Below are 12,543 nucleotides of genomic sequence, written 5' to 3' on the forward strand. Positions count from 1 at the left end.
AGAGAGAGAGAGAGAGAGAGAGAGAGAGAGAGAGAGAGAGAGAGAGATTAAAATGAATAAAACTTAAAGAGATTTTATGAAGGTCACCTAGTTATATGTATATCCTTTGACTAATAAGATCATATTAGAACAACCTGAGAACTTGACTAAGTAGAGGTAGAAACTCAAAGAAAATCCTTAGCATGCAGGAGGCTGGGAGCAGACTTATTTATGGCATGAATGAGAAAGTGGAGGGATGGAAACTCAGAGCCTGTGGAATCCTTGGTAACCATGTTCCTTCTTCCTCAGTTGGTGGCCGTGTAGACTTTGAAGACTTTGTAGAACTGATGACACCCAAATTGCTTGCAGAGACAGCAGGGATGATCGGTGTCCAGGAGATGCGAGATGCCTTCAAGGAGGTGAATTAATAACTCCATAATACTGAGTGATGGGCAAGGGAGACATCAAGTTTTATTAGTCTACACAATAGACAGTGCCCACCAAAATCAACTAGTTGTGTGTGATTAGGTACAAGGAAAATAACATATTCTAAACATTTGGCAATATGTATTCATGTGACTTGACTTTCACATACAATATTAGGAGTAAACACAATTCTTATCATACATATGAAGAAACTGAGGCTCTAAGATCACAGATGATATCCAATACCCTCTGTTTCCCCAGGGTGGGGCCTCTTGGTTCCTTCAATAGGAAGGAAGAATCTAAGAGTTTGCTATTTTTAGATGGGCAGAGCTGTTCTATGGAAGCACATTCTAGGACAGGAAACATGTTCTAGGGCAGAGATTATGTAATAGGAAAATGTTTGTGGAAGGGAGCCAAGACCAAGTGATGGACATAATAAAAAACAAACAAGGTCTCCAGGATGTGAGGGCAGTGTTCAGTGGTAGAGCCTCTGCCTAGAATCTTCCAGTGTGGGTCTGGGGCATAGTTCAGTGATAGAGCACTTGTTTCAAATCCCCCAGTGAGGGGCTGGGGACATGGCTCAGTGGTAGAGCACCTGCCTAGAATCCCCTAGTGAGGGACTGTGGGTGTGGCTCAGTGGTAGAGTCCCTGCGTAGAATTTCCTAGTGAGAGGTTGGGGCATGGATAAGTGGCAGAGCCTCTGCCTAGGATCCCCTAATGAGGGGCTAGGGTGTGTAGTTTCCACTAGAACATTGCTTTAGTGTGTGCAAGGCCTTGGTCCCTCTTTAGCTTTCATTTCATATGTTATTCTGTTATCTTCTTTCCCCTCTTTGCTCCTCCCTTAATATATCTTCTTCCCCTCTTATTGTCTGCTTTCTAGCTTCATTTCCTACATATGCCTACACATCTATTCTCAAATTTGAATTTAGGTGCAATATATGGCAGAGAATATCTGGCTTTTGTCTTTCTGAATCTGGTTTGTTTAACACAATGATTTTCAGTACCATCCATCTTCTTACAAATGTCATGATTAAATTTTCCTTTATGGCTGAATAAAATCAGAAAGAAATTAAATGTTTATGATGATATAATACTTCCAGTGACATAGGATAATATTAAAAGTCTGATGACCCAAGTTCAATCCTCAGAACTCACACAGTGGGTTCTACAAGTTGTTATCCAATCTTTATGGTGCATCATGGAATGTGTGTACCCACATGTGTACACACACATAAACAAAAAAAAATAAATGTAATAATTTGTTTAAAGACATGGAAAGCAAACAGAAGTTCCTGGCTGTCCAAACTCATCTAGTTGAATGCATATATATGTATATGTGCATTACATATGTACATATGTAATGTATATATATGCACATATATATATATATGTGTGTGTGTGTGTAATTTGTATATAAATGACACCCCAATAAATATATTTAAAATAATGTATATTACATTTAAAAGAATAATGTCAATGAACCAACATTCCAGTAGGTGATATATCCTAAGTGCTTAGCTTAGTTCTTGGCTTCCAGTAAGTGACTAGAACCCTGACCTTCCTCAAAGACATCCTCTCCAGTGAAGCTGATCTAGCCTCATTGTTTCTGTTTAGTTTGATGCCAATGGAGATGGGGAGATTACACTGGCAGAGCTGCAGCAGGCCATGCAGAGGCTGCTGGGAGAGAAGCTCACACCCCGGGAGATTGCTGAGGTGGTACAGGAGGCTGATATCAATGGAGATGGCACTGTTGACTTTGAAGGTAATACTTTGGGCAGAAATCCAGGAATCTACACCTGTCACTTCTCTATGTGGTTCTCTAGGTCATCCATTCTTTAATCTTCTCCAAGTTCTCATTTGAAGGTGTGTTCTAATTTCCTGTGTGTTGCTGTGATAAAACAGTGCACTCACTGGCCTTTGCTCAGCTAGCTTTCTATTGTAGCTCAGAACCACTTGTCCAGGGAATGGTGTTGCCCATGGTAGACTGGGGCCTCCTATACCAATTAGTAACCAAACAATGCCCCACAGATATGCCCACAGGCCAGTATGATTCTGGTAGTTCTTCAGTTGAGGTCTTCTCTTTCCAGACAACTCTAGGTTATGTCAATTTGATAATAACTATGAACTAGTACTCTGTGGGATCATATCTGAGAGAGGCATATGTTGGCTATGTCAAGTTTAAATTGTGATATTCTCTGATTTAAAGTACTCAGCATATAGCTATTCCCTTCAGGCAAGGTCAAAATCTATAGTCTGTTTTTCAAGTCGATGACTCTTCAGCCTATCCAGTCTTTTGCAACTATGATGTGAATTGGTATGCTCTGGGGGAACATGCTTCGTATTCTGCATCCTTGAACTTCTCTTCCTTTGTAGCTTATGTCCTGCCCTCTTGTTGCACTTATAAGACTTATGCATCCTTCAAGGACACAAGATAATCCCCCTTTGTGAAGGATCTCCCCTCTCCCTTACCTGAATGCATTAAGCCTGACTGTGAGCCTTACAGGAGTTTTTGTTCTTTTCCAGGGAACATATCTTGTGTTTATTTCCATGCTGCAGGACAGCTGAGGCTTTCTCTCCCACCCCTCCCTCTCTCTGGTGTTTGTGTGTGATGTTAATGGACAGTGTGTGTCTGTGAAAGAGAGAGAGGGGCGGGGTGCACACTCACGGAATTCAGAAGAGGGTATTGGGTATCCTGATCAATTGCTTTCCACTGTATTCCTCTCAGACAGAAGCTCTCTCTGAACCTGAAGCCAGGCTGGTAGTTTGCAAGCCCCAGCAATTATCCTTTTTCCACCTCCTACAGCACTATGGTTACAGGTTCACAATGGGATTTTTAGGTCATTACCAGAGATGCAAAGTGAGTTCCTCCTGCTTTTGCAGCACTGATCCAGCTCCCCAGTCATTTTGAGGGGGAGTTGGAAACCATATCTGTTCTACAGGTCCTCAAGTGGAAACTTAGTGAATGTGTTGGGCACCTGCTGGATCTTATCGGTCTCAGATGTACAATGTGTATCACTGAAAGTAGGGAAAAATGGAGGTTAGGCTATCAGATAGAACTTTAGGCTAACTGTAGACAAGAGAAGAATAGGATGACCTCAAGACACAGTGGAGCCAGCAAGTTCATCTGGAATTAAGTCTAAACAAAGTAATGGGCAACCTGTTCCTTGCAGGGTTTTCTATTTACTGTCCACTTTATCTCAAACAGGCCAGTTTCCCTTACTAGGCTCTTTTACTTTTGTAGAATGGCACTCTTCTAGGAGAACTGAAAAATAGAACAAAAGCTAGAAATATAGCTCTGTAGGCAAGAGCATTTGCTGCCCAAGTATGGGGACCTGTGTCTGGATGGCTAGTACCCAGGATCCTATGCCTATAACTGGTTGTAGGTAGGGCTGGAGAGCAGAAGTTCACTGCAGTTCCCTGGCCACCAGCCTAACAAAAAATTGGTGAGAAGAGTCTGGAGAGATGTGTCAGTAGTTCAGAGTGTTGGCTGCTTTTTTAGAGGTTGCATCACCCACAGAGGTTCACAACTCCAATTCCAGGAGATCCAAGATCCTTTTTCCTATCACTGGACACTGCATGCATATGGTACACAGGCATACATTCAGGCAAAATACAAATACACATTAAAACAACAGCAACAACTAGTAAAGCCCCAGGTTCAGTGAGAGACCCATTCTCAAGTGAATAAAATAAGGAGGATTAGTGGACACTGGGTATCATCCTCTGCCCTTCACATGCATGCACAGGTGCACATGCATTCATATAACAAATGTACATACATTCATATAACAAAACATACATAGACACAAATGAAATAAAGTACTAATAATTCCTGTTTATAAAGTCTTAGTGTGTTTTATGAACACTGTGTCATACAGAGTCCAAGGTATTTTTTAAAGATTAATGTCATGGCCTGCAACATAGGAGAAGCTCCCCTTAAGTAACTCAGTTGCCTCATGGAGGAGCCTCACAGGAGTTTTTTTTTCTTTCTTCAGAGTTTGTGAAGATGATGTCTCGTTGAAGAGGTAATAGGAGCTCCAGACACATGCTGCCTTGTTAACATGGCTGAACATTTGTAGAGCACTGGATGCCTGAAATACCTTAAAGGATGGAGGGTGGGAGTGGACTTGTCACTGTATGGACTGGGATGCAACTGCAAACAGTTGCTTTGCTTCTTAGGAGCAGAGGCAAATTTAGAAGAAAGAATCTATGTATATGAATCTGAAGCATACTAGGATCTAGTGCCATTAAAACATTCCAGAGGCTATGGCATCATTTCCTAATCTGTTTCCCACCAGATTCTCTTTCCATGACTCCCTTGGTTAAAAGATAGTGTGGGAACTTTTTCACATTCTAAAAGAAAAAAAAGAAAGCCTTTCAAAAAGTTACACATATAGCTTACCTTTTCCCCAGCTACTCATTTTCAACAATGACTTCATTTTCTTCTTGTAGTAAGAGAGTGTTCCACCAGTCAAAGGGTTATAATGACAGTCCTAATAAGTATCAGTTTAGAAATGTCTCAGGAAGAGGCATTCAAAGTTGCTTTTTTTCCAATTTCCCAGAAGCATAGTCTGTCGCCCCCCTGTAAACACCCATGTCCCTGCCCTAGTGTGAGATAATCCCAGGGGAACTGAGCTAAACTGCAAATCTGGATTATCAAGGTTTAGTGCAAGCTGATCCCTGTGAGTATTTAATCCCCTGCAAATTGAGAGAGAGAGAGAGAGAGAGAGAGAGAGAGAGAGAGAGAGAGAGAGAGAGAGAGAATGAGAATGAGAGAATTCCCTAAATCCCTAGCCCAAGCCAAGTGACTGCACCATCATTATTTCTGGAAGCCCTCTGCTGCTGTATTGATCTGTCCCAGGCTCCTCCAGGCCTGTCTCTACCTTAGGGGGTTTGTGAACTTCATCCTTCATGTACCAACATGGATCTTGACCCTTCAGTTGCTTTATCATTCAAGATAAAGTATTTGTGTCAGGTCTTTCTTGCACTAAAGTCCAATATCTAGAAATATAAAATATGTCATCTGATTCTTGATCCAATAGCCTCAATTTACACGACTGAAATAAAGTAAAAGTAGAAGAATATATTTTCCATCCTCTTGTCTGTGGTTACTGTTTCAGTTGTGTCACTATCCAGGGACAACTTGGATTTTCTTTTAGTGCTTCTCTCTCTCTCTCTCTCTCTCTCTCTCTCTCTCTCTCTCTCTCTCTCTCTCTCTCAATATTTATGTAGCAGTTATCTCTAAATTGAAACATTTCAACCCAGAGGAAAGCTTGTTAAGATTCATGAAATCCGAAAGGAGGCCCTGTAATACTCAGAAAGTAACCTCCCCCTTCTCAGAGGTGATGGGGAGGGGAGGGGTGGTAGTGGGAGGGACTGTGTGAGTTGGGGGGGTTGTTATGAGAGAGTGGGGCTGCAATCTGGATGTAAAGTGAATAAATAATTAATTAATGGAAAAAACAAGCTACAGGAAATATTGGTCTGGAAAGATGCTTCTGCTGCTCTTCAGAGGACTGGAGCTTGATTTTCAGCATCCATATGGTGGTTTATAATCATCTAGAACTTCAATTCCAGGGTATCTTGACCTCTTTTTGGCTTCTGTGGGAGCTGCATACATACAGTTCACATATATATGTGCAGGCAAAACATCCATAAACCTTAAAAAAAGAAGACTGAGTATATGGTCTTGGATTTCCTGGGAATAACAATCTGGAGGAACATAAAGTGAGAGAGTGGTATGCTTATATCCACTAGGGCATGAGCAGCCTTCGAAAAGAGTGATTCTCTATTTATAACCAGTCAATGGCTCTTCTAGTGGTGGTGGTACCTCAGGTGCCCTCCTCCCATCCCTACCTATGCTGGAGTTCTGACTGGATTGATCTTATGCAGGTAACCATAGCTACTATGAATTGATGTAGTTAACAGCCTTGTTGTGCCCAGAAATCAGTATTTCACAGCTCTACTACCCATCCTTTCTCTTCTATTATATTCCTTGAGCTTTGAATAGTTGATACAGATAGCTCATCCACTGCTGGGCACTCATAGTTATACCCAGAACTTTGGCAAGTTATGAGCCTGTGCATTAATCACTATCCACCCAAGCAAGAAGAAGCTTCTCTGACCAAAGTTAAAGAAAAAAAAACAAAAAAGAAGAAAAAATCTATTTATAATTACAAAAATTTAGGATGTCGTTTAACAGCATGATGATTTTGTGAAACAACAGTAGGTTTCCTTCTAGAGCTTGTGAGTTCCCCAGTCATGGGCTTTTGACCAGGCCTACCAGGAATAGATTCCCTCCTATGGTATAGGTTTCTTAATCTATCAGGAAGCAGTTGATTACTGTCATAGCTGTCATGCCACTATTGAGCCTCTGAGCAGATCAGTATTGTAGCAATAGAGTTTATTAGTAACAGTAAAAAGAGGACATGAAGTTGAGAAGGAAATGGGGTGGAGTCACTAACGAATGTTAGAGGGAGAAAGTGATAGATGGAGATGATCATTAGACACTGAAAAGATGCTTGACGCTATCAAAGAATAAAGTGTTTTATTTAAATAAAAGTAACACACACAGACACAGACACAGACACAGACACACACACACACACACACACACACACACACACACACACAAAGAACTCCATATCCACCATGTCTTTTGTTCAAACAGAGTTGATGGTTATACCACACTTTTCTTCTGACCTTGACATACAAAAGTCTACTTGGTGAAGCACTATTGTTAAATACTGAGACTGAAACATGGGACGCATGGGATGGAGGCTTTCCTTTCTCAGATGGGCTTAATTCAGGAAGTAGGATGTCAAACATTCATGGTCATATACTTAAAAATCATAAACTTAAAAATAAAATCCACAGTCAGCAGAGGGTTAGTTTTAAGATTAATTTGTTTTATGTATATAAGTACACTGTAGCTGTCTTCAGACACACAGAAGAGGGCATCAGATCCCATTACAGATGGTTGTAAGCCACCATATGGTGGCTGGGAATTGAACTCAGGACCTCTGGAAGAACTGTCAGTGCTCTTAACCACTGAACCATCTCTCCAGCCTGAGGGTTAGTTTTATAAAGTATTAGTCTCAAAAGAAGGCTCATAGAAGAAAGATTTAAAGAGTTACTGCAGTGTGAAAACAAGCTAAGATCCTAGGGTCAGTTCAAGGGGACCTCAGTGAGTTGCTTTGATCTGGTACTCAGAGGCTTTTTATAGGCCTAGGCAGTAGAAACTTGATAAAAGGTAAAGTATTTTTTCTTCAAATTAGATTTTGAGTATATTGTGGCTGAGCCAACTGCAGAATCTCACAGTTTATGTATGTCACCTGTAGGACAACATGATTTCTGGTTGAGGACTGTTGTGGATAGTCCCAGCCTTGTATTTTGATACTAGTTCCCCTTTCCTGTGAAGGGCTGCAGAGGAGGTATGAGTCATTACACAAGTGAATTCTAGTGAACCTTCTGCCCAGCTTAATTTGTAAAATAAAGGCTGGAGCCAGTGATTGGGCAGAAGAAGGGGAGGTGGAGAAATAAAGGTTGGTGGAAGAGAGCAAAAGAGAGGACTGGAGGAAGACAATGGAGGAGGAAGATGACGAAGGAGAGGATGACTGGGAAGCAGGAGGTAGAAGGACAGTCACAGGGTCTGGAAAATCCTCAAGTTATAAGAGTCTCATAGCTGGGGAACAGAGTAGTGTAGGGGTATCTGCCATATCTAGGCTTACAGAATATATTCATAATTACTGAGTTGTGTTTTCATTGAAGGGTCATATTTGTGTTGGAGATTTAAATGTCTCCCACTACAGAAGACCAGCTAGAAATTGCCAGAGACCCCAGGTGATCCTAAGGGACGGCATGCGTTTCTCTAGACTCCCAGACTCCAGGCTCCTGACACAAAGCCGAAGACCTCCATAGAGTGGAGTCCTCCAGTCACATAAGACAATGCCCCCTAGCCCTTCCACAGGTAGAGGGCATCAATATAGGCCACAGAGCCTCAAGATAGATCTCCACATTAATGAGATACCTAAAGGCCAGAAGGGCATAGCCAATTAAACATTCCTTCCCAGACACTCCTCCTTGCAAAAGGTATTTAACCTCAGGCCCATCCTGAGAATCCGGGGTATAGTTTTCATCCATTTTCCTCCATGACAATAAATATCTTAAGAGCATGGATTAATTTTCTTCTTCAGGGCCTGCCATGGGGAACAGTGGAGCAGGCCTTCGTCTATAGAGCTGTTGTCTAATCTCCCGCAGAACTCTCTGCATTTCCAGCCATGGAGACCACCAACCTGAGCAAGCAAGCTGAGCCAACCATGACTCAGCCAAGTGAGTCACTGTGATCGAGAACTCTCATCCCTGCAGGACACAGTCAGAGCTTCTCCCCTTATCCCCTTTGGCTGCAGGCAAATTCAGACTGTATGTCCCCACTTCATTCTTAGCCCTTCCATGGTCCCCCAGTGGTGCCTGGGAGTCCAAGGGCCTGAGAACCAGCCAATTCCTGGTGGCCTTTGGCCTGGGGATCCCCCAAGCCAAGAGCTCTAGCTCCCTGGGGGACCTCAGACTCCTTCAGAGGGGAGTCCTGTGGTTTCACATAGCCTGATGTACACCTGGCGTCAACGTGTAGTGGACACAGTCAAATTCCCTGAGCCTTTGTCCCCATGAGAGGCCCTAGCCATGTAGCAAGACAGAGGTGGAACCCACACATCAACCCAAGAACAGGTCCCATGTGCACTACAACCCAACAGTTCCCCTGGCCCAACCAGCGTGACTATAATCTATACTTCTGTGCTTGTTAGTTTTTGGCAACTTGATACAAGCTACAGTTATCTAGGAAGAAAAAGCCTCATATTAGAAAATGTCCCCAACTGATTGGCCTGTAGGTAAGTCTTTGGGAGCATTTAATTGACTAATTATTGATGCAAGAGGGTCCAGCTTACTGTAGGTAGTAACACTCCTGAGCATGTGATCCCGAATTGTATTAAAAAAGCAGGCTGAGAAAAACATGGGGAACAAGCCATGGTTTGTGTTTCTCTATGGCCTCTGCTTTAGTTCCTGCCTCCAGGTTCATGCTTGAGTTCCTACCCTGACTTCCCTCAGTGATGGAGAGTAACCTGAAAGTTGAAAGCTGAAATAAGCCCTTTTCTTCCCAGGTTGCCTTTGATCATGTTCTTTATCATAGCAATAGAGAGCAAGGTAAAACAATGCTCACATGAATTGGAGTAATCTATGACCAACTTTGTAGATCTCAGGAGCTTGAAATTAAAGGAAACAAAGCAAGAACAGCAAACCTCACCCTGATGTACAGATTGATGTAGGAGTTAAGTTACATTAATGTTTGAAATAGACTTAAGAGTTTTCATAGTGTAAAACTATTAACTTTATCAGTCCATCTATTTAATTCATTGTTACAAACAGTGAAGGCCATGTGTGTGTCAATTTGTATTGATGATATAATTTAAAGCTGAGAGCAGTCATAGAGAAAGATATAGATAGATTTGGATAGAATGTTAAAATAAACATTAGAAGTGAGTGATGGTATAATGGAAGGATAAGGTTGATTTAGAATTATGAAAATACATGATTTAAGGGTCTATCTAGGACACGAATTCTAGATATGATTAACATCTTTTGAATGATAAAGAAAGAACATAATTACATTTTATGCAAAAATGAGTTTGTCCATGGATAAGTACCTTGTACACACTTATATTTCTATGTAGGCAACAGCACATAATGAGAGAGCACCATAAACAATTTGTACTAGAATTCAAATTCTAACTCTGACACAGCCTAGAGGTATGACCTTGGATAGGCCTTAATTTTACTGGGAACATTTATTGGATGAAGAGGATGTGACTACATCTCCTAGAGATGCATGGGTATCTTAATGCATCGATAGACTTGTTAAGATTTGATCACAAGATCAGAGACCAACACCAGAGAGCACTGAATAAACGTTCTTCCTTACAAAGTCAGGATAAGCCATCTATCAAGATTGCATATTAAATTGGACATCTTTATCATCTCCTCCACCCCTCTCCAAGGCCTAGGGATCATTACAGAAGAGGGGGTTAAGAGAAGGGGTGGAAGTCTGCAGAGAGAAATGTTGTATTGACTGAGATACAGGTGGTTGTGAGCCACTGTATGGGTGCTGGAAACTGAACTCTAGTCTTCTGCAAGAACAGCCAGAGCTCTTAAACTCTGAATCATCTCTTCAGCCATTTATTCCCACTTATTAACTATCTAAACTAAGAGACAGTATGATAGTCTTGATTAGTCTTAAATATTATATCTTTACTTCTAGAGCACTATTTTAATACTATCATTATTAACATAGTATCAGCATCCCTATTTTAAATATGTGATATTCCAAACTCTAAGATGATTATAGCACCAACATGGCTCACAGGAAAATACCACAACAGAAAACATTTAATGGGCCATGCATGTCCTTTTCGGTCTGCATTATCTCACTTAGGATATTTTCTAGGTTCATTCATTTACCTGCAAAATTCATGATGTTTTTATTTTTAATAGCTGAATAGTATTTCATTGTGAAAGTGAAACACATTTTCTATATCCATTCTTCTGTTGTGGGGCATCTTGTTTGCTTCTAATTTCTGGCTATTACAAATAAGGCTGCTATGAATATAATGAAGCATGTGTCCTTGTCACATGGGATCCATCCCATGGGTGGGCACCAAACCCTGACACTATTACTGGTGCTATGCTGTACTTGAAGGAGACTAGCATGGCTGTCCTCTGAAAGGCTCTATCTGACTGAGACAGTTGCAGATACTGCCAACCATTGGGCTGAGGTCAGGGATCCCTATAGAAGAGTTAGGGGAAGGATTGAAGGAGATGAAGGTGATAGCAACCCCATAGGAAGACCAACATTGTCAACTAACTTGACACCTATGAGTTTCTAGAGACCAAGCCACCAACTAAAGAGCAAATATGGGCTGGTTTGTGTCCCCGCTACATATGTAGCAAAGGACTACCTAGTCTGGGTTCAGTGGGAAAGGGTGTGCCTAATCCTGTAGATACTTGATGGCCCAGAATAGGTGGATGCCTGGTAGGGGGGAGTACCCTCTCAGAGGCAAAAGAGGGGGAATGGGGTGAAGAATTCTGAGAGGGGGGATGTAGAGGGTGGCAATATTAGGAATGTAAATAAATAAAGTAATTAAAAACTTGTCCAAAAGTACATGTTCATATCTAAGGAGAAAGGTCATGTCATTTCAACATTGACGTGGTCCCTTTGGAAATCTGTCCTATTGAAAGCCTGCAGATAGAAGGATGCCACTGTAAGAAATTAATTTCATAGCACCCCATCACTCACCTTTTACTATTAACTCTAAAGATTGAGGTGAGTGAACTCGAAGGGGAAAGTCTATTGAATCTGTTGCAAGTGGAGAGAAACCTTCCCATGTAGAAGACAGGAAAGACACAACTCTGTTCTCTGAAAGATGAATCAGAAGAGAATCCTGACAACACATAAGATGAGGACACACCTTAATTTAAAATCTGCATTTCTCAAATTCAGAGCCTGAAATTCCAGCCCTGTGCTGAACTTAGTGGCTTGTGTTTATGATACTCAGTTCTCCAGAGGTTGATGTAAAGAGGATTGCTATAGTTCAAGGCCACTTTAGGCTACATAGTAAGTTTTTGGCCAGCATGGTGGGACCCTGTCCCAAAAAGTCAAGATATCTACATATATTAGTCAATTAAAAACACAAACATCAAATCATAGTCCTTAAAGTAAAACCACTAGAACATAAAACAACTGAGAAGTTGTGAGGGTAAGTCTATCACAAATAGAAGTATAATCTTTATAAAAAAAAAGACCCATGTGACTACACCCTAGGATTACATGAGATTTGTCATCTGAACCATGAATAAAGGCGCTCTTCAAACTCTGAATCATCCAGTGTCTTAGTTTGTATGTGTCAGCCTCAAGGTATGAGGAACACATTTCCTCCTCCTCCTCCTCCTCCTCCTCCCCCTCCTCCTCCTCCCCCTCCTCCCCCTCCTCCCCCTCCTCCTCCTCTCCTTCTTCCTCCTCCTCTCCTTCTTCCTCCTCCTCCTCCTTCTCCTCCTCCTCCTCCTCCTTCTCCTCCTCCTTCTCTCTTTCCCTCC

The 12,543-nt window shown here is 41.6% G+C and overlaps 2 protein-coding genes across 2 annotated transcripts in view; both read left to right on the plus strand.

Moving 5' to 3' along the window:
* The window catches only part of Cabp5 (calcium binding protein 5), a 10,352-nt gene extending 4,872 nt beyond the window's left edge, over positions 1-5,480 (plus strand). Inside the window, exons 4-6 of the mRNA XM_028782994.1 lie at positions 289-398; positions 2,020-2,167; positions 4,401-5,480. Coding sequence (XP_028638827.1) covers positions 289-398; positions 2,020-2,167; positions 4,401-4,426 — 284 coding nt within the window. The 3' untranslated portion in view covers positions 4,427-5,480. The remainder of the gene's footprint in view (positions 1-288; positions 399-2,019; positions 2,168-4,400) is intronic.
* A 3,201-nt stretch (positions 5,481-8,681) lies between these two features.
* The window catches only part of Bsph1 (binder of sperm protein homolog 1), a 27,966-nt gene continuing 24,104 nt past the window's right edge, over positions 8,682-12,543 (plus strand). The window contains exon 1 of the mRNA XM_028782990.1: positions 8,682-8,733. Within this exon, the coding sequence (XP_028638823.1) occupies positions 8,682-8,733 (52 nt within the window). The remainder of the gene's footprint in view (positions 8,734-12,543) is intronic.

This window comes from Grammomys surdaster, unplaced genomic scaffold (genome assembly GCF_004785775.1).
Source record: "Grammomys surdaster isolate TR1022 unplaced genomic scaffold, NIH_TR_1.0 949, whole genome shotgun sequence".
Classification (NCBI taxonomy): domain Eukaryota; kingdom Metazoa; phylum Chordata; class Mammalia; order Rodentia; family Muridae; genus Grammomys; species Grammomys surdaster.